The 23,441-nt window shown below is 41.3% G+C and overlaps 1 protein-coding gene across 1 annotated transcript in view; it reads right to left on the bottom strand.

Annotated features, from left to right (window-relative positions):
• RET (ret proto-oncogene) overlaps positions 1-23,441 on the bottom strand; it is an 85,494-nt gene that overhangs the window by 39,514 nt on the left and 22,539 nt on the right. The window contains exon 2 of the mRNA XM_064464875.1: positions 1,529-1,780. Coding sequence (XP_064320945.1) covers positions 1,529-1,780 — 252 coding nt within the window. The remainder of the gene's footprint in view (positions 1-1,528; positions 1,781-23,441) is intronic.

Consider the following 23,441-nt stretch of genomic DNA (forward strand, 5'->3'; position numbering starts at 1 on the left):
CTATTATGTAATAAAACAATTCTTGAATACATCATCTGCTGGTTGGAAGACTTTAAATATTAATCTTAATAATGCCAGTAAGCCAAAAAGCTATAGGTGTTACCATCAATTTTGCCTTGTAGAGCCTCTCAGAACGACATCGGCATTCTGTCTGTAAGACACTATCGCTAACCAGCTTTTTGAGGGGACTGGTTTTGAGGGACTAGAGCAGCGTGGGGTGGCAGCAGGGAAAAAGAACGCACAAAATGGCAATAAATATTCAGGACAGACCCGCAACAACTGCTGTCATTTACGTCAGCCTTCTGATAGTTTATACCAGTTGAGGATAAGCCCACATTATTTCTGCTTAGAGGACAAATGGTTTCATCATTTTGAAATAAAAAGAGCTGGTCAAAAGATAACATAGAAGTTAAAAGCAACCTGGGGCATCTACTAATACAGCCTCAAGCCTTAATTATTTTGATTACCTTGCTTTTGACTACAGGCGGAATGATAGCACCTCTGTAACAGACCTAATTCACTTGAAATGATTATCTAGGTCAATTCGATCCACACGAACAAAACAAGACTCAAGTCCTGGATAGCTGTTCTTCCTTTGTTCAGTTACAAACAGCTATCTGATATTCACGAACACCCAGTACCAAAAATGCAGTGAAAATGGGTGAGATGTCAAGCACCCAGCACTTAAAAAATAAAGCACTAAGTGTCTGAAGTTGAACATTTAAACATCAAGGCACCTAAGTCAAAGGGTAGCGTTGATCTATGGCTCTTACAAACTCAAGGCAGTTACTGCAGAGCCTCTCCAACAGCAGAATTTCTGCAGCTGATCACAGCGGTGTGCCATTAACTCCTCACCCATTTCCTCCTGCACCATCTAATGATACCTCATTTCCTCATAGATCAAAATCACCAAAACCAATTTACTGCTACAGCATAAAAGAAGGGGAAAAAACTGAGGTAATTCATTTCTGTAGTTCAATAGTAAGCTTCCCTAACCAAGCCAAATCTCGAGGGAGGGAGAGAGGTACACTTATCCAATTTTCCAAGATCTGTTTGGTGCTACATGCAGGTGTACGTGGTGAATCTGCATTGCTAGAGTCTGAGGCCCATTTATATGAGAGTTTGAACCAATCTAACTGCATTGGTCTGGGCACTAAGCACCCAGCATTAACACGGTGGAATTGGCTTAATTTGCATCAGTAGATGAGCAAACTACAAATCTCAGTGTGAAGCTGTGACTTATACAGCTGTGAAACGCAGAAAAAAGTATTTCAAGTAATGCAACTTTCCCACCATATTGGAGTCCACAGTGTGAGCGACTGGATCTGTTCCAGGTCAGCGTCTGCTTTGGCACATGGTTCCCTGCGTTTGCCGTGGGTTTCGTTGGGTCTAGTTCCTCGTTTGAAAAACGCAGGTGTGTTTTTCCCAAACTTGATGCTCACATGTGATGGATCAATTTCATGATCTGAGTGTACTTTCCTTTAGGAACAGGTACTTCAACAAGAAATGCTAGTCTTCTCATACTTACACAAGATGTTAAAGTCTTCTCTATCCAGGCTTTTGCTGAGGTAGAGAAGTCCTGTTTTTTCTCTGATTTGAAACCAGTGATTTTCATGGGATCTTGCTCGAGAAATGATGAGATTCTGGCACAGATGAAAGTGGGCCACTTCCCCATGTGAATCCCTCAAGGCGTGGATGCGCAGGAGTGGTGTACCTGCTGGCTGATCAATGTAGACATTCTCCGAGTACTCTTTCCTGGGGAAGTAGAGACCAAAGGCAGCTGCAAAGGAAGGCACATAAGAGGGGAGTTGCTCCCAGTTAAATGATTTTTGCACTGGCATTTTCTTAAGAGATGCATTTCCAAGCAAAGGCTTCATTCTCTAAGGATCAAAGCAGTATTAAAAAAGATGTGGAAGGAGGCAGATCCTCATCTGGGGTAAATAACCATAGTTTTACTGCACTTAAGCCAGGGACACAGCCCCAGAAATCTGGCCTATACTTTATGTTCAAGTTACAAAATCATCTGCTTTTTGAAAGCAAAACTGCTTCGCTAAAAACAGCCCAGTTTAAGCAGAAGGCTTGATGAAGCTCTGCTTGCCAAACTTTACTTAAGTTCGTATCTGGAGCTCTCGGCTACAACTCCATTATCTCACACATGATTTTCGAAGAAGGAAAAATCCTTTGATGAAATCACCCACTTTAGAAGCCTAAACACACTCTCTGCTGAGAGGAAACAGGAATCTATCAATGGCTCACACACTTTTCCTTGGATTACCTAAAACCTCTCCTACACAGGAGTCCTTTTGTGGTTCCCTCCCTTCCTGAACAGGCCAGCGTGATATTTTTGGTGCAGAAAATGGGAGTTGCTTAAATAAAATTTATATGAAAGTCTCATAAGTATTGTAAATATGACAGATGGGAAAGCTGAGAACTGACTTGCCTGAAGTGGGGAGGGAAACGTACATTTATTTTTAATACAAAAGCTTAACTGACCCGTTGTTCTCCAACTCCTTTCCCTCCTGTGACATTGCGGACATTTACATTTAGTAGGGCTCCGCTGCCCCTCGACGCCTGTTTCTTCTGCTGATCTCATCCTACCAGGTCACATCGCAATGGCCTCTCTACCCCTTTCCAGTCCCACTGCTTGCGAGTACGGTCACAGCGGAACGAGCGAGGAAGGTAAAGCGGTGCTCGTCGCACGTGTGCGCACTGAAATACTGCAGCTGCCACTCTTGTACCTCACCCGCAGTGACAGTCAGTGCTCGCTCCCGTCAAAAGAATACTTGCGTGTTGCAGAATTTTGCATCGCTTGATCTGATTCGATAAGGAGTGAGGCATATAAAAGGCTCCCACCTCTGCTGAACAAATGACAATAACAACAATTTCCATACGCTACTAATACAAGACCATCTTAGCTTAAATCAAGCCAGATACAACCGGAAATGGAGGTAATACAGCAGTAAAATTAGGGGTAGAACGCCAAAACATCATCAAAACAGCATCGGGCTATAACACGGATTTATTTTTTATTATTATTGGATCCATACTCTGTTCTACTGAATGGGGAGGACCGCAAACAAACTCTAAACAAGAGAACTCTAATTTCGTTTGAAAATACCACAGAAACCACTGTACCTTGCAATAATTCATGACATCATCAGTATCCCTGGATGCAGTTACATCCGTGAGATTTACAGAGACCCATTACTTTTGCTACATATCCTTTGCAATACATGAACAAAGTGGTAAGGTGATACGGTAGGTGAGTTTGCTCCAAAGTAATTAATTCAAAGGGAAGCCTTTGAATCTTTTTGAGTAATCTTTTTGGGAGTTTTAAAAAAAACATTAACTCCTGACATCCCCTGCTGGGGAGAAAAATGTTACTTCTGATTCTGGTGCTATCACTGTCTTTTTTGTCAGTTAGATTCCTGAACCTTCATAATAAATTTCAGATATTTTTCCAGTTCCTCTGTCTGTCTTTTTTGAAGCGCAGGAACACCTGGTGAACATGCACTGCTGAGAAGTCCTAACAAACTCGTTCATCAACAAGAGGGATAAGATGATGCCCAAATAGCAAGCCCAGCCCCGGTGCGGGCAAAGAGATTTCCTTGAGGCATCTTCTATAAAATCTTGGTTCTAGAATTACGAAACTTCCTCATGAGAAATTCAACACTGAAAATTCACCGCTCAAGACTAGAAGATTACTTTTAACCCACTGATGCACACAAAGGATGCTTATACAACATTAGCAACAGGACAGAGGAGTGTTTACTTATTTCTAAGGCTGGGGTGAGCAGCTCTAACGTGAGCGATGCTGCATGCTCGGCATCGCAAACACATCACGAGGGGCGACAACCGGCACCGTCGCAGAGACGTGAAATCACCTCCAGTAAAAGGAGCATATAGAAAGTAGAGTATTTATAAACAGTATGGATGCATAAGGTATGAAATTGGAAAAGGGAAAAATGGGGTGTTTTGAGTCATAACTGTCTTAAGCAAACGTGTTAATCTTTATAGGCTTTGCTCTACAAATCCAGGCCCACGCTGCGTGCTAGTATGTACAGAGTCGAGTTCAACAAAGCACGTGAACACGTGTGGCAGACATCGCCACTTAGATGCCTGGAACATCGCATGCAACTACACCTCAGCAGAGGTCAGCATCCCAACTGCTCTGCATTTGAAAGAAGTTAGTATTTATGCTGCAGACTCTCTGAAATTATTTGGCATGAGTTCACAGGAGCAGTCTTCTCCATTCTCAGAAAAAAAGGGGGGAAAAATGCTGCAATATAAAAATTTGATTTCTCTGTAGATAACAGAAATGCAAACCAATGCTTTGTGCTTTAAAAAGAGAGGAGGATTCCTTCATAAAATAATTTAGAATTTGCATCACCAATTAACCAGAAATGTTTTTCACTAATATAAAAGCCACTTTAGGAAATTAGGAGAAACCACTGTAAGAAATTTAAGAAAGATCCTTTTCTCCCTGATTCAAACCTAAAAGCTGATGAAACTAAGTTGTGTCCATCAGAAGTGTTTGTTTCTAGTACAGAGCATATTTCTATGTTAAGGACAGCGCCTAAGCATAGTTTTAAGCGACACCGGTGGACCTGACATACTTTCACGTTTTACTTTGAAAACAAGTATTTCAAGCAAAGAGACTCTACAACACTGTAGAAACTTTGTGGTAAAATAAAATAAAAAATAAATTTGATTTAGCCGTGTAACAAGATTCACCCAATGCTGCTGATCTTGAAATTACTGGGATTTTGTAAAGTGGTTTGTGCCACTCTCTTACGAGCACTGAAAGAGCCGAGGGGTGCACAACAAGACTGCCCAGGTCACAACCACGCTCTGCATATAAATCTTTGGAGGCTGATTTTGAAGGAGACCTTTGAAGTAGAAACATAGCACCCACTTTTCTGAGCTGTGTTCATTCCTTTAAGCCCTAGTAAGTTAAAACCAGATTCAATAAACTTGCCATCTGGCAAGTATGCTGCAGGAGGAAGAGGTTCTAATCCTGGCCACAGTTCCTCGTGTCCTGAAAAAAATAAAATAAAATCAATTTCCAAGGACTTGTGTGAGCTTCCTATGGAAGCCAGATGGAGGTTTTATTGAATCTGCCATTTAAATAAAGAGGAATCAAGATGGTTACAACTCAAAACCGATGGTTAAAGTGCTTTTGCTTAGGAATTAAAAGCAGAGAAACATTTCACGTTACAACTTTGAAATACATGAGAGGGTTGTGCTCTGTTACATGCACAAGTAACACGCATGTAGAGTCAGTCATGGAAATATTTTGTCACCTCTGAAGGTTTTTTTTCAGAGTATGCTCCAGCTCTCCTGTGTTCTATAATCAGTGCAGAAAACATGGCAACCTCTGATGGATGAGCAATATTACGTGATAATAGCATATCAGTAACACACAGAAGAGAAAAGTGATCACGTTTAAGCGGATGTAATGCTCCCGACTAATAGCTCCTACAGGAAATAGATACAGTTATGGCAGCAGTTTTCCAGTTCAGGGAGAGAAAGCAGATAAAATGAGAGTGGTGAAATGAGATTATATATATTTTGAAGCCTTGATGATTGCCTTTTGAAATAAGGCGATTTTTCACGTGGCCTTTTTCAGTCATGAATGACTAGGCAAATAATGCCTTTTTTTTTTTTGCTACAAATGGATTTTTTTGTACAAAATTTGTTGTAGAAATCTTAATGTGTTTTTAGCGCTTTGTACGCTTGCCACACTAAACTTGAGTAGCACAGGCGGACTCTCGTGATGAAAACTATTACAATGACTATAACAACATTACTCTTACCATCAGCCACAATGAGGAAAAGCACAATTTAATATTTTAGTCACAGAAAAAGAAGGGCTACAAAATTTTTTTGAGTAAAGAGGAAGACTTCACTGTGAAAGGCGGTCTCCCAAACAACGCTTGCAGCCATCTTTCAAGGTAAAATTGCAGACTTCAGAAATGTGTTTTGTAGCAAATTATCCCAGTCACAAGGTTTGCTCTGGGAAAGGATGTGCTTAGGTAACTCTGAAACCATCTTGGCTCCGCACGGATCACTTGCAGTCTCAAAGCACATCGGAGCTGGTGAGAAGAGAGGACAACCAGCTCACGGTGGGGCTGCTGCTCAGGAGCATCCTGGTCCACAAGGCAAAGGACCCATCCACAACATCCTCTTACCAAGAGAAGCCGGCACAGGTTGTAGCAGCCAGTGAAGTGCCGGCCAGCGAGATGCAGCAGCTAGCTTGCTCTTGAACCTGGGACCAAGAACCTAAGAGCTAAACCCACAGAAACAGTGAAAGCAGCACACTGTTCACATTCAAGGCCTGCCACCGAGCCAAACCGTTTGCCCCAAGCTAAGCAAGCTGGTGTCTTACGTACCTCATAGTGAAAATTCAAAGCTTAAACGACTGCTGCTTGGTTTAAATTACACCATGTATTTGCACTAAAGGCCCAGTCTTGATTTAAAGTCTTCAAACGACTGAACTCTAACATATCTCTTTAAAGTAATTTTGGGTTTCATTACTCACGTCATCTGAAAAATGTCTCTCTGGCCTAAACCTTTGCTACCATCCAGCTTCTTTTCACCAGATCTTAAGTTACGCTTTTTCCCCACTAGATGAAAACCTTCACAAATTTCATGGTGTCTGCTGGATGAACGTGCATTTCAAAACACCAGCTCTGGGTTGCGTTTTTAAGAAAACATTTAAGGAAAAAACAGCAAAATGGAAATGGAAGGAGGGTGGTTTTTCATACAACAAGTACTATACACCTATATAACCCACGTCTCTCAAAAGTTTCTCAGAGCTCCCCAGCATTTTGAAGGACAACACGACAATTAAGAATAGAACAGATCTCATGCAATCAAAATCCTTAAGAATTGACATGTCTCTCCAAGAAAAGGGGTACGCTTTTAATGCAATGATAGCCCTGTCATTGTGACGTACAGGATTTAATGATATAACAGATGAACACGGGAGTCTGCTGTTAATAATCCCCCATTTGTTGCGCAGCATCAGATTTCAACAAGCAATTATCTGGCAAGGTTAGTTTTGTGTTCCTGAAATAATTATCTTTACGTTTGATGAGTAGCCATTATGTTCTATTACTAGTATTAATATACCCAACGTTTGATTCATCAGAGAACAGGAGCAGCAATGCACTTGCATATTTTAAATTAGAGGACTTGCCCGCTTAATGCCCTTCTAGCCCCAACAGAATTAAGAAATACTCACCCTCCTAAACCAAAAAGTTGGTAATTTAGAAGAAACACTGTCACTTAACGGAAAGGCAGCATGGAACAGCACAGCTGGAAACCAAGCTACGTGGACTGAACACCCTGCAAGGTACTCAAGACACTATCCACCATTTAGCACAGGCTGATCCATCCCGTAAGGATGAAAATGTTTTTTTTACCAGCATTCAGATAAACGTCTTTTCAGACAGAAGGCAGTTTAACAGCGAGAACAATCTCCACGTTATGCAGGGAATTGCTCCAACCTTTCCTTCGCTTCAGCAACAGGATTTTAAATGAAGAACTCCTCACTGCACTATCCATCATTGCACTGGGACTTCTTTAAAAGGTAATCACAGAAGAGGAACTATTTCCCATAGACCTGGGCTGCACATCACCAGCGACAACCGCTCAGAGAACTAATATTCACCAGGGCAAAACAACACTGTGGTTTAAGCAAAGCACCCTGGAAAGCTACGCGAACATCTCTGAAAGGGACCCGACAAGACGGGACGGCCCCGGAGCTCAGCTCGTACCTGCGGGTCTTGGCAGAGCACAAGCTGGCAGTTGCCTTTTTTTCACGCCAGGGTGCGAGTTTCGGTGTCAGGAGCTGCAGGCTGGGGAAGGGCTCGTGCCAGGCCGCACCGCTCGCCCGTCACCTCTCTCTGAGCTCCTCCCTGACTGCATGCACGGTCGCGGCACGAGACAGCCTGTGCCAGGCGGGGACGCAGCACCGGTGCTGGAGGGACCCCAGGTCCACTGGGCACCCTCCTACATGCCTGCCCAGCCAGGCATCCGGGGAAGCCAGCCTCCCCCACCGCGCTGGGTGTGCAACCACCGCTCAAGATTCTTGCACAGATACAATTAAAAATTTCTCCTGGTTTTATACAGAGAAGTCCAGTCGAATTCTGCCATCCGCTCATCAAGTTTCGGCTGCAGCGTTAGTGCCCTGGGTATAACTCCCAGTGCCTTTGAGAGCCACTAGGACAGCGACAAATACAAGCACTGGCATACACTTCATTAGCTGGCAAGCCATTAACGTGGCTCGGCACCGTGACGTCAGTTATTTTTAGGTGTTATTTTTAAGCTAATCATTACAAAAATTGTAACAGATGTGATATGAACCAGAGAACACAAGAAACTGTATTAAAGTGAAAATGAAATTAATTCCTTTTTTATAAAGCTGCTCCTCTGGACCCTGGGTTAGAGCGGATCAGGGAAAGACCACCGTAGAGCTTCGTCCTGGAATTTTCTGAAAGAACGCTCAAACTTTATGGAGCTGGATAATTGCTAAGCTTCACCTGTTGCCTACATTTAAACATGGCACAACTGTTAGAGAATGATAGAATGAATTTCAATAGCAGCGGTATCAGTGGAACACATGTGTTTTACAGAATATGATACCTCCAGAGGGAACAGGTCCTTACAAAGTGATGGTAAGCAGAAACGATACTCAACTGGAATATATTCCAGACCCATTACACTGGTCTGCTTTAAGTTAATGGCCCCTCTTGTGATTTTCCTCACCAGATTCCCACGCTTGTATTGAAAACAACCCTGAATTTTAGACTGAAAACACAGAAATTAAGTAAATACAAATATTAGATTAAAAAAAGCTCAGTCGGCCACCTGTATTAACCTGCTAGTATGGAAAATGAGAATGAATTCCACGAGACATTAATAAGATAGACCTGGTAAAGCCAAACGGTGGAGCAGACAAAAAGAATGTTTGCTTCCTGTATCAGACATTTTGAACGTCAATTTTTAAAAAGTCACGGTCGTAGACAGACTCTAAGTTTGTCAAAAAAAAAAAAAAAAAAAAGATTCCAGTGGGATTTGTGAAAACTGTCAAGATTTTCAGTTTTGTCTCAATTCAAGAACGCAAAACCTCCGCAGCACCATATCTGCCAGAGAACGGGACAACGCTTCTGCCAAGGCTCCTCTGCTAGTTCAGTAACGCCCAGTTCAGAGCGAGGTCAAACCTGTGCCTACACTTTCCCTTCAGCACCTGTACTTCTAGGTCAGTTTTAAAAATTCACTTTTGAACTTCTCTAAGTGCAGAAAAGGCCAGAAGCTTCCTTTACCTTGCTTTCTCATGGTTTAGGGGTTTTGTTTTGTTTCTACTTTAGCAAGACGGCAAGATTTTGATGCTTCGTTGCTCTAAATACCAGTGTTACTAACACTCACAGCATCCCCAATAGAAACTAACGTGCATGGCAAGCTTCTGTAAGAGTGTGCAGGGGCTTCTGAAAAGTCTTCAGATCCTGACTCTGTCACTCCTCCTTATTTGGGCAATTAAATACTCCTTCATTTATAAAGTATGGCTTAATTGCTTGAGAATAACTGGATATAATTTTGCTCTGTATGAGTACAGAGCTGTAATGTAAGACAAGGAAACTGACTATTGTATTGCAGCACAAATTACATTAATAAATGTTTAATAGAATTTATTTACATCTGGGTCAAATTTAGGGTGTTTACAAGGCAGCATTAAAAAAATGAAGATGAGATAATGTTTCATTTTTATACCACTCCAGTTGAGCTCTGTACAGACACGATTTATCATGTTCCATCCTTCTGTATTTCCAGTGACCTCTCTGTATTTTGCTTTGACAACTAATCCTGAGTTTACAAGCATCAGAGAAATGATCTTACAAAGACAGCCCATGCTAAAAGCCGCAAAGCTTGAGGATTTGTTTGGGCTTGCTTACAGTAGGTGACAGGTAAAAATCTTCCCTTAAAACCTGTGAAGGTGGAGAACGCGCATGAGTGCGTATGTACTTACGTATCAAGATTAAAACAAGATCCTAAAAAAATAAATCAGTAGGATTATGAATTTGTGAAAATATACGCACATACACATGCAGAGCTGTATTTTCAGCCCTTTCTTTCCTTTAAATAGTCCAGGTAGAACAACCGTCAGGACTACCTGGAGGTGACTCAGTCCGTTTACACAGAAACAAAAGGAAACAGTTACACTATAATGTCTGTATGTAAGAGGCTTTCCCTACATCTCAGCTCAAGTCACCTGCAGGACCATAAAGCCCGTGGTTGTAAACATAAAAGAAGTATCGATCCACAAATCCATAGTGTCAAGACATTATTTCTTGTATTACCTGATCCTGAAGGAGCATCTGTGTAAGTGCTTAACAATTACACCAACAATAAAAGAAACAGGATTAACGATGGGTTCAAACCGTGTCCACATGCATAAACTACGTAACCTTTTCCAACTTTAATATGGAAGGTTAATTGGCAATATTTTAAACAATGGTTTTTCATTTCTGCATGAGATAACGCAAATGACATTTTTGTAACTAAATAGCACCTTATTCAGTGTGAATCTGCCTAAAGCAAAGGGAACACTAAGAATAAAAGAAGTTTCTTTTTCCAAAACAGTAGCTCAATCTTTGGAGATAGGCAAAGGTTTCAGCATCCGAAGCCAGGAAGCATCTCTGAAGAGACTACTATAAGTAATTCCCTCACTGGAAACATCTTGTACAATCCTATGTATAATTTCTATTTTTTTTTTTTTTTAAGTTACATTGGAATAATAACGATTCATAACATGTATTCTCTGGACATGTTCTCCCCCAGCAGAAAGTGGATAGGGCTAGGGGCTAACCGAGCATGCAAATAAGGGATTCAAGTAATCAAAGGTTCATTTTACATTTCAAACGGTTCTCTCTTTTCTGCATTATATAGGTTTGCGGAAGGGGGATGAGATTATCAAGAAGAAAGGCAAAACTGAGAGCAAGTGTTGCAATACCATCTTTATAAAACTCCCAGCTCTGTCATAGACAGGATTTGCAACCACTGAGTCACCCTAAGCTATCATTTTTTTTGAGTCATTTTCTTTTAATTTCACTAATTTTAATGAACCCAACACATTTGAGTTTCATTCACGTTGCTTGCATTTCTGGCAAGTAGAATCATTCTGCATTATATGAGAAGAGATGCCAAGACAAGAAGGTAGACTCCGTCTGCTGGTTTATTTCTCATTTTTGAAATAAAGACTTATTTTTCTACTCACCCTCCACGTGCGCCCTCTCTGTGCCTTCTATAATGTGTTTATGTATTACATATATGCAGAGATTGTGACACGTGAGAAGCTAGAGAAGACCAGCGATGTACGTATCACTGTTCTGTGCTAAAACTGACACACTAGTTGTAAATCTCAAACCCATAAAATCCTGAATTAATAATGCAGTGACATACAAGTGCTCTAAAGTCTTGTTATACTTCAGTTAGCTTTCACGTATATGTACACCAAAAATGCTGAACTCATATGCAGGGTAAACGTTATAGCAGTGATTCGGAGAACAAGGTACTGACAACTAAATATATTTAAATTTCACAAAAAAAAAAAAAAAAAAAAGACGAGACACTCTCATCTGCGGAAATTGTGCAACATACTTGACGAGACTAAAGGACTGTCGAACATAAAGACAAATAAGCTTAAATTCATTACCTTAATCAGAAGGATATCAGTATCACAATGCATTTCCTACATTAAGATAAGGATTTAGATCACTGCACTGCTTCCTAAAAGAAAGTACTAAAGTTTCACAATGCCAAGTCATGAAAATGAATGAAAACAATTAACTGTAGATTTACGACAAAGGGGTGTATATGCACAAACTCCCGCATTCCATTGCTACTTTAGCTCAAGTTTCCCCATTTCCTTTCCTCCAGCTGCACTTGATTCTGCATCATCAAAATGAACACAGGCCTTGCTGTCAATTACAAGTAGACAGAGTCAGGCATCAGGGCTCACCTTCTGACAGCTCAGTGCAATTCTGACGCTAATGACCACAAACACCTCCATCTATTCCCTGTGCCTCCACCGTCTTCATAGGACAAATGCGGTCAAGTGAAATAGGTACCGGTATTTCTCACAAATAGCTTTTTGCCCCGCTCATCATCACTGGATTGCAACAATTAACAAAACGGTAACCCCTGACCGAACGGTAACGGAATCGGTTTGGGGTAATTGCACAATGCCTACTTCTTGATCAGCGGCAGTGGCTCCTTTACCCGAGTCACGGTAAGAGGGGTCTGATTTTCCAAGGAAAGGTGCGTGTGGCAACTTCTCATTTTCTGGAGAGCGGATGCCCTTACAGCACCTTGATCGATTTTTTACTTTGGATTCTCCACTGTTGCATTGGAAAACCTATTTTCTAAATTTAGTGCAGACGTGTAAAAATTAGCCCACTAGACCTTACGTAGCGACATAGGAAATAGCTCAGCCTGAATTGTGTTTTTTCCACACCTAATATCTCCAGCTTCCCTCATTTTCCCCGATTCCTGCAGATCATGAAAGAAAGAGACAGCAGAAAGCATTACGGCCTTACAGTAGGAGGCAATCAATGAAAACTTTTGCTGCTGGTGGCTGAAAATTTGCCAGAAAAATGGTAATGACATGAACATCCACCTCTCGCAGGAAAGCGGGCTGTTATTAAGAGCTGCTATTCTCTTTCCAAACACTCAAGGGAGCTATGAGCCCGCAGTTCAATTTTTCAATCCAGGAAGTGAAATCTCAGCGCGCTTGTGAGCTTAAAGTTTTGTCGTGAATGAATACAGCATTTTGGTTTAGATTATTGTATTTTAGGTGATGTATGAAATGAAGTGCAGGTAATAAGGTCTTGTCCTTTGATTATTTTTTCATTTTTAGTTTACCTTATTTCCTTCAAAGAAATACACATATGTGCTTCAAGTGAAAATATATGAAAAAACCTAAAATACTCTTATGACACATCTGCGTTTGAGCCTCTAATTCCTTAAGATAACCTGGCAGAGAAAACATTTTCTTAAGTGCTCTTACAATACAGACCCTGCTTTTAAATAGTTTCATAAAAATCTATATTACACCTGCTATCGTTAAAAAAAAAAAAGATGAGAAAACCACCCCCCATCCCAGCTGTGCACATCACTGTTTAATAAAACTGAAGAACTTTTCCTCTGGGGACTTCTAGTCATTACCGCACTGTAGTTAGTCACCATGCTGTTGTTTTAAAGCATAAGCGTTGTCAGCAAAAGGGCAGAAACTGTATTGACAAGGCTTGGAAACGGGCTGACATCACACTAACGATATGCGCTGGACACCGACGGCTTTTCTAGGCAGCTCTTATCCACTAGCTTTATGGCAGACATGAACCCATTGTATTCCTGACGAGTTATAGGAATGAACCAGAGAAGTCGAAAAGGAAGAGTAATAACAGAAGCAATAAGCCCTGGAATAGCCTCTACAGGCGTTTACAAAAGCCTTATTTTCCTTTAAGCGAACTCCTGGGTTCGAGCCCAGTTCCTTGCTACCGGGCAGGCCAGACAATCCTCCTCTGATCATTAGAGGCTGAATTTGCTTAACATATTTAAGGCTATTCAATGCCTTTTTTCACTATAGATTTTTACTCTGAAGTTAAATCTTTGCCCTACATTTATACCCTCCACTGCCAAAACAAGAGAAAACAATTCCTTTATCTCTCTCATGCAGTCACGTTTGATACAGATTTCACTAACCAGAAGGCGGCAGCAGCATTTCTGTTGGGTAGCTTCTGATCACTTACTGTCTTTAATTATTAGCAATTTCTACTACGCTGATGCACGTGGATAGCCCTTGATGTTGGCATTTATTCTGAACTGTAAGACCACCAGAGTAGTCATTCCAGTCACACGTTTTTGATCTATCAAAACTATCAAAAATTGATCTGGGACTGTAAATGACAGTCCCAGAGTCAAAGGAAGCACCGTTGTCGTTCAGCAACTGGCCACCTGGCCACCCGACCCAAAAAGAACATTGGAGCACAAAGTCTATACTTTTACGTTTTTCTCAGGTGGTGAAAATGGTGCTTTCGTCTCTCCATGCTTTCTGCTCTGTTTCCGAGCAGAAAACGCTTCCAGTGCCCTCTCCAGTCGCAAAAAAGCAATCAGTCTTGTTCCAGGACAGAATCTCCATGCACATTTTGCTAAGGTGTTTTGATTTTTCAACTCCTCCGCAAAGGTGCTTCCCACACCGTTTCATCAAGAGCTCACGTTTTAAATTTAAGTGTCAGCAAAAAACCTCATTTCCTCTGCTTCGCCTCTTTCCCTATTGATGCTGTAATATTCACAGGCTAAAAGACTATAATGCGTAATGAAAATAGAAGTGCAGATTTGAATTGAGTACCACAGAAACATAAATTCAAAATTACAGGTTTAGCCTGTCTGCTCAGAAACTCTTACCTGTGCCATAAAAAAAACCCCAAAACACAAAAAATCCAAACCACCGCCACAAACCCATTGGCATCAACAAACCAAGCAGGGTTTTATGTCATGGCTAAGACTCAAGCGCATTGACTCTCCATGAATGCTTTTCATGAAGTAAGGGTTTCCCTGGAGCAGGAATAAACAGCTGCCTGGCTTGATACTTTTTGCCCCAAAAACTTAACAGAGCTTCAACTTAAGGCATACACTTGTTTATTCCCATTCTATCATTAATGATAACTATTACATTTGATGCCAAAAAGGGACCACAACATGCAAACTTTTGTAACTTTCAGATTTCTTTCTATGCCACAGCTACCAATAAAATACTCGCAGTTAAGGCGTGCTCTTCCTTTCCTAAATCTTCTCTGCTGACAGTTTCAGGACTCAAGACTGAAGCTAAACTTTCCTAGAATTTGTGAAGTCAGTGTGACAGAAAGAAATGGAAAAAAACCAACCTGCTGGACTGAACTCCTGGGGTTCTTATGCTACACAGGATTAAAAAATACTGGATTGGGAACTTTCAGGTCAAAGTTCCCATTTGAAGTTGCAATTAAAAAAAAACCAACCAAACAAACGGAGAAAGGGAAGAAGGAAGAACTACAACGTGATCTCTGTAACGTAATGAAACGTCCGTCACAAAACGTTATGGGTACATCTTTGTAAGCAAACTTGAGCAGAACTCCAGAGATTATGCTTCTGGAAAAAATACATGACCTAAAGCGTTGTTTGGTAACCTGAGCCTTACTGAAAATATGAAACTCAGTTTCAATTTTAACACGGATCAGCATCGGCTCCAAACACTGCCGCCGCCTGTATGATGCCAAATGCGTACATCAATCGACTAAGCCAGGTACCTAGGAATTTTCTTGAATGTTATTCTTCTAGTTTGGGGCTGCAGTATAAAAGGTTCGGCGTATAAATCAATCTCCATGTCTCAGAGGCTCTCTGGTGAGCACTGATGCTATTTCCCAGAACATTAACCAACCGCAGGTGCCAGTTTTTACGTATATTTGGTGTGCATTTCTGCTGCCGATGCACTAATATTTTTCCGAGTGAAGGGCAACAAAACGTACCGGACAGCTGCTCACTTTTCTAGCGAGACTTCGGTGGGAGAGAAGTGACGGCAGAGTTGCTTGGAAGTGTTTTGCAGCTTTCCTGTTGCCCTGCTCTGGAATGAGCATTGACAAGTTCTGCTGGCACTCGCTGGCAGTTCCCACACACCGGCTGGCAAAGATGAAAGCAGTCAGAAGGAAAATAAATAAGGGTCGGCCCCTTGTGTATTTCTCCACTTTTAAAGCAATTACCAATTTAATAAACATTGATTTCAAGGAAAGAGATAAGATTCTGGGTTTAGGCTTGCAGGAATCAGTCCGAAGGCACCGCTGTTTCCAGTGACTATTCCTCAGTTTTTGTACGTTATTAGAAAGGGTCTGAGCTCCCGTATTTTTCCATGCACTGAAGACGACTTTGCGCAGCTAGACAATGCGATCGACCCGTGCATTTGGAACACAACGTAGAATTAAACACACACCCACCCCCTCCTGGTTTCCGATACAAAGAAACTGCCAGTGAAGCCTGGCACCCTCGTGCCACCTCTGCCCATTCCTCTGGGGGTACTCCGCGTAGGTCTGTCGCCACGTACGTCAGAATATCAGTTCCATTCAATGCTGCAAATCCATCAGTCCACTGAGAGACGACACAGTTGCGGGAAGCAATTTAGATGAAGGCTATCTGATCTGCTCCAAAGGTGTCCTCCTCGCTAACATTTTTAGGGATAGCATCATGCGTACAACAATTTTTATACTACATAGAAAATAAAAATAAAACATCAAGAGCACTGGAAGCACTCAGCCTGTAGCCCCGTTTCCTGTGGTGCAAACACGATGCACCTCCCTGACTGACTGCATGGCCTTCCACACGGGCTTATACACGTGTGTGTAAAACCGAGTCCTTCAGAAAGGTGGAAAACAACTAATAGGCATCAGATGCTTAGTTACATGCATTATAGTTAGCATTGAATTGAGGATGGAAATCTGGGTAACAATATATAAGGGTAATGACCATCAGAGCAGACCTGCTATTTGCCAATGCTTGTGACTAATTTCCAAGCCCACCATCTCACCAGTCTTGCTGGAAGAGAACCTTGAAAACCACAGACTGACAACAACATCTCATTAAAGGATGCACAGTGGGCTCACAAGTTTCCTTAAATGCCTTAAGGATCAGGTGTTTTTCATCAGCAGCCTCGGCTCTTAGATTAGAAATGGTTTGAAAAGAGCAGAGTGGAGGGTATAGGTTAATTGGCTGGGAGGTATCACAGCAGCACTGCTGGGCCAAGCCCACCCAAGCTTCACACAGGAGAGCCTGGACATAAAGGGCCTCGGCTCTTCTCCTTGGAGACCACAGCTTAAGTGTACGTGTGAGTTCATGCTTCTGTGTAAACAATGCTGAGCCTGTACCAGGCTATAGACTCAGATCAACTGGCAGTGCAGGGACACCTTATGAATATATCTATTTTTAATGCAATCGCTGGTCTCATCCAAACTCGCTGAGGTCAAGAACCAAGTTTGAGACTACAAGCAACCCGTCGCAAATACTTGCAGACAGGATAAGATGACAAATTTTAGCGTATCCACAATGCTATAAATATGTGAGAGTATGGGCTATGCCTAAGGAAAGAACGACTGGGGACTGTTGCATAAAAATGTTTAGCCAATGAGAAAACGAAGGATGAGAAAGCGCTATGTTTTAAGAACTTATGCTAAGGAAAACATCTTTAAACATCTCGGCTCCTACTCCCTGGGTAATGATGTATGTTGTTTTAAGCTTCTTTGTCCAGGATTCGGGTTCAAAATGGTATTTGGACTATTAGCACTATTCTAAGAGTTTAATGTGTTTAATGTGTTTCTCTGCAGCTGAAATTCAGTAATATTTTCTTTTTAAGGTTGGACAATATTCCCTTTTAAACCAAAATTAATGTAGCACATCGATTGTAATTCTTCAATGATCCTCATCCATTTGAGTGAATGCTACTTTACCAAAAAGCCCAGTGGAGTCAGTAAGTCTACATATCATTAAAACCACTATTTTTTTATTGGATGCCATAAGGACTTTGTGAACCTACCCAACTCAAGGCTCTTTGGCTGACCCAATTTTGCTAAAATACCACTTTTTACAAAGATCACATTGCTCTGACTCTCAAAATGGGAATGTCTACCTGCATATATTTTATTTTGTATTGTACTTTATACAGTTGATTGGCAAACCTCAGAAAGGATCTCGCATGTTGCTGCAGTGATGATTAACAATGTAATTTTAAAATTAGATTTATTCATTATGGGTTTAATTCACTTTTCTCTGAATAAAGGCAGGGTAAATCAACTTATACAGCTGTACGAGCAAAATACAACTCTCTCTGGAGCAAGAGACAGAAAGTAGAGTTATACAGCAGACCTCCATGGTCATAAGGCTGAGGTCCAAAATGGAATGGGCAACCTCCGTGGCCATACGGCTCGGATCCAGAGTAAAGTGCTTGCTCACCTGCAGACTATATCTGTTTCCTCAGCATCACCCCAATCATGGCAGGTTGCTCCATTTTTGAGACACCTTGTCCATCTCTCAAGCGTGTCCAGTTATCAAGCTATTTTCCACTTTAAAAGAAAATTGAGAAGGCACAAACAGATGGCGTTTATTCAGAAACCATTGTCTCGTGCTATAGATGTTTTAAAAACAGCGCTTCACATAATCACAGAATGCTCCGGGTTAGCAGGGGCCTCTGGAGATCATCTGGTCCCATGCCCCTGCTCAAACAAGGCCACCTAGAGCCCCTTACCCTATTACTTAAGATAATCTCTTTTATGCTGAGCCCCAAAAGCAACCCGCTAGCCAAAAGACATTTTGATCACACAGAGACATTTACAGTCCCAATATTATTTCCTAGATTTTACCTTTGATTCAAGAAAATTTAACAAGTGATACACAAGTGAAAGATGACCTTCCTAGAAATGTTTCATTTTACAAAATGAGAACCATCTGCCAAAGAAGTTGCATCATGCTGAAAGATTAAAAGTAACAACTTTTTAATGCAGCTATGGATTTGATATTTTTAAAGGCAAACATACGGAAATAAAATCCACACTTAATAAATATATATGTTAACACAAGCAGCACGGCATAGATCTTAATTATAATCAGAAAAAAAATTTAAATTGCTTCTTTAAACAGTAATCATGTTTCTTCTGGAGCAATTTGGATTAAATCTGCTTCTTCTTAAGTATGCAGAATACTCTGTTTTCAAAAACAATTAATTTACCCTGGAAAGCTCGTAAGTGAAGCTGCTAGCTAACATTCAGCATATCAATCCAATGATTAAAATACAGAAATAAAGCAAGGACAAGATTAATGCTGCCTATTTTTCTCTTCTGAATTAGACAATTTACATCTCTACACTTACATTTCATATTGGTTACCCTCAGGCTAGACTATGTACTAGTACACGCTCAGTCACAAGCGTGAAAACGAATTTGGGAAAACCAAACAGAAGCGGTAACACAGATGTACACAAACAGGCTCTGAACCCTAATCTTTTAGCTACAATCGAGAACTGTTTAGCATAACCGCTCATATGCTTTTTCTAGATGGAGCTTTCATTTAGTGAGTGGGGATTTTCTGTCTGAATACATGGCCACATCCAGCGGACATTATAAAATCATAATTAGTTTTTCTTCCAGTTTCACACCCCTCCTAACCTCCTCCACAGCTTTATTTCCCAAGTTTTCTTTGAATTGTCACAAGAGCAGCACCTGCAGCGCTCCAGAGCTCAGGCAAACAGAAAGCCTCCTACTTCCATCTGAACTGGGCTTCTGGTTATCGACCGATAAAAGCGAGTGAAACCGGATTGTTTGCTAAAATAATGCACCACAGTGAAGTTTCCCATCCTGGAAACACAGTTCCCGTGGCTAACTATAAGCACATAATAAGCGAAGGAAGTTACTCATACGCTCCGTGTTGAGCTCGTGCCTCGAGGCTCTGGGACCTCAGTGCCACAGACCTTCGCTGCCACTGGCAATACCAGCAAAAGCAGTTCTCACCCACATTTCGCCTTTTCCCCTCCGGCGCCGCCGCCTCCGCTGTGCCAGCGCACTGCAGAGCTGTGCGCGGCTGAAGGAGCGAGCCGGGTTTAAACTGACTCTGCCCAGCAGAGAGGCTGTACGGGCAGCGCAGACCGGTGGTGCCTAGCCCCGTACGAAGGCGCTGCGGCGCAAGAGAGACGGGAGGCTGCCACTCATCATCCTCCCTCTTCTCCCCTTCTCTCTGGCAGAGGTCGCCAGCCAGAGCTAGGGAAACCTAGCTGTTTCTTTACAAGCTGCTGCTTACAACCCACTGTATTGCAATAAGCCAAAACATCCTGAGTTGAAGATGATCATGGTTCAAGGGGATTTTCTGGCAGTTTTTCACCTGCCCTCGAAGTGCCACACGTTCCCTGGGAGAGGAAGGCCAGCAGCTGGGGGAAGCATGCGGAGCGCCGCAAGGCGCTGCCAACTGCGAGTTAAAGCCTTCGCCGGATCGAGCTCTCTCGGTAGTACCTCACCGAGGCGGCAACCAAGAGGCTCCAGTTCATTGGCACAGCTGACAGGATTGATGAGATGAGATATTTGTTTGGGAGATACATGTGACTTGTCCATCTGTGTGAAAAACATATGCTAAGGTCTTTTAACAAGGACTACATGCAAAGTCTGATAAGAGAACAGATTGCTGTATTACCTCTTCCACGATAATGCAGACAGATTGTCGAGCACAGACTGGGTCAGCTGCATGTATTTTTATTTTTGGGGTGTTTTTTTTTGCAATTCCTCTGAAAACTGACAAAGAAAACACAGCAAAACCCCCATGAAAGAGTTGATGTCTTTTGTATTTTGACATTACCTTACTGTGCCTTTGGGATGATGAACTTTCTCACACACTTGATTGATGTAACTGGCTTAACTGATTAATCACTTTGCCTCCTAGCAGTTCCTTCCTGCTTACATCCAAGGAAACAGTCAATTAGGACTATAATTAATTCTTCCTCTCATGATGGGGTAAATTTGGAAGGTTGTGACCACATGAATGCATGCAGTGCAGCTGGTTAATCTGCAACCCTGAGCCTCATGCTCCTAATGAACCAACTACAGCTCTTGTTCTTCAAACAACAGACAAAACACCCAAATCCTCTACAGCCTGTTTGGATACCTACAAAACAGCACATAGAGGAAATGCAACATTTAATTGGGCAGTTGCACTGGGAAATTGTGAATGTGCTTTTATGTCAAAGATTTATTAATGGATAACTGAACAGAAACGATCAGAAACTACAGGACAAAACAAAACGCCGGAAACCAGGATTAAGCACATCCAACAACTGGGTGCGCACGGCTAGAGAAATAGGATGAACATTTTTAACAGAGAGATAGCAGTGGAAAACTTTATCTGGATATCGTGCAGATTGTCCACCGTGACATTTTAAAAATCTAAATTAGTTGTTTTTCTAGGCCAAAGCCCACCATGGCAATAGACCTTGAAAAGCAGCGATTCATTCACGGAAGCTGCAACCACAGGCTGTTCAAAAGCCAGGCTACACGGCTACCGCACGCGCCTCCCACCCTCAGGTAGGAGTGTTCGGCAAACAACTAAGGAGGAATTCAGGGAATATTTTAACAGGTTGACTGCCCTCTTATAATTTCCAATGATTTATCTGTATTACAGTTCAATAACATTGACTCCAGGAAATACAGGCCGCCTCCTCCAACGTACTGTGAGTTTGGAGATCGTTAGGTTATTTTTGTGAAGTGTTTTTTGAAAATATGTTCTAAGCATCTAAAAACTATTCTGGTTGGTCAGATCGCGTGAAAGTTATAATACTACACATGTTTTAATGTATTTTTATATTGAGCATAATTTGCTACATAAATCTGGTAAAGGCAAGAGAGAGAGGCAGATTAGCAAACTAGTGGGGATAAGCTTCTGAAATTACAAGTGAACTAAATAAGAGGCCTTAATTAAAAAATTTTTGAATGAGTGAAGAGGTGATGGTGAGATCCTTGTATACAAGTTTGCTCTCAGGGTTACGGATCTGGATCAAACTTGAGACTGAGAGGATTGGTTTCCTGCCCAGATCAGCTGCAGAGCGATTTCATGAAATTACCACAATTCAAAAGCAATACATGAAAAATCTTAACCCCCTGTTTTGCTTCAGCTTTAAAAAAGACTTAATTTACATACAGTTTAATTTGGGCCTGTACTTCACTCCCCAGAACATTCCAAATTGAAATATCATTAACTTAATCTAAGTCAGCATTACCTCCAGACACTCAGCTCCATCCCCCACCCCTTTTATTTTTTTTTAACTCCCAGCAAAAGGAAAAATTGCTAACAAACATGCTAAGTAACAGAGCGGTTCCCTATTGCTCGTTATTTAAATGGAAACAGCAAATGGGTACTTAAAATAATGATAATAGTGGTTCGGTAATTTGATCACAGATTCCAGATGATTTCCAATGTTTAAGGTTTTAACCACAATAAAGTTTGATTTATTATTACATTTTCTTTATTTAGTTTCCCATGAATGGAATAAAACTGTGTCACAAAGGAGCAGCTAAGTAAGGCAACGGTGACCTTTTATTACCCTGCATGTGTATAGACACGTGCACCCAGAAAAGCACTGGAAGTACTTCTAATTAAAATCCAAAATATTTGTTGTCAATCAAATAATATTTTAATTAATCACTCTGAAAAGAAATCAAGTTAATGTAATGCCAGGTTTTGGTTGGGTTGGTTTTTTGTTTGGTTTTGGGGTTTTTTTTGGGTGGTGGGTTTGGGGTTCCCCCCCCCCCCCCCCCCCAAAAAAAAAACCAAAAACCAAACAGATGTCCCAGTGAAATTTGCCATTATTCTTTCCAGGAGGAAAGCAGCCATGACTTTTCCAATAACTTCAACAGAATTAATTCCAATTCTCTTTTCCTGGACAACATACTAGGAAAAAATGGGAAATTGCTTTCCTGAACATTTGCTATGAGGAAAATACCATTAAAGCAACCCTCATTGATACTGCACCACCAAATTGAGCAAGCAAGTGCCATACTGTATGTGCTATTCTACTCCGGGAATTTGTTCTTTACTTTTCTTAAAACTTTTAGGTGATTGCAAAGATTACAGTTCTAGTAGGGTATCACACAAAAGATACTGTTGTACAGTTATGTGGCCACAAATACAAATCATCAATTAGTATGTCTAAATAGAAAAGCACCTCTCTGTCTAATTAGAATATATTACATCAGTATAGCTGTTCCCCAACTTTTCTGTCTATATTTTCCTATACATGCTTAAAAACATGGGAAACATAGTACCAAACTCTTCCCCTTTTTTAGGTTTTGATCTCCGAATTAAATGTGCAGTGACTACAAATCTGCCAGCTTTCCACGTAGGGGTAACTGCAACAGCTGTTCACAGAACTGGGGGGAAAAAAATGCCAAAAAACCCAACAAACCAACCAAGAGTGAAACAGAAATATTAACAGGCTGCCCAGAGAAGTGGGGGAGTCACCATCCCTGGAGGTACTTGAAAGACGTGTAGATGTGGCACTTCAGGGCGTGGTTTAGGAGCCATGGAAGTATTGGGTTGACGGTTGGACTTGATGATCCTAGAGGTCTTTTCCAACCTTAATGATTCTGTGATTCTTTTAAGATAATTTGTTGCTACTGGTTAGATATTATTAATGGGGAAAAAAGAGGGTCAAATTAATAGTTTATTAGAATTTTTGTCAAGTCATTACGTGAGCTGCACTGGGGCCATTCTAGTGTCAGCCTAAACATCATAGAAAATGAAGGTCTCCTGCCGATATATGGCTGACATGGATGTAGGCGGGACACTCGCAACTGAGTTCTGATTTTATCAGTACGTAGAAATAAATGAAG

Source organism: Phalacrocorax carbo, chromosome 13 (assembly GCF_963921805.1).
Source record: "Phalacrocorax carbo chromosome 13, bPhaCar2.1, whole genome shotgun sequence".
Lineage (NCBI taxonomy): Eukaryota > Metazoa > Chordata > Aves > Suliformes > Phalacrocoracidae > Phalacrocorax > Phalacrocorax carbo.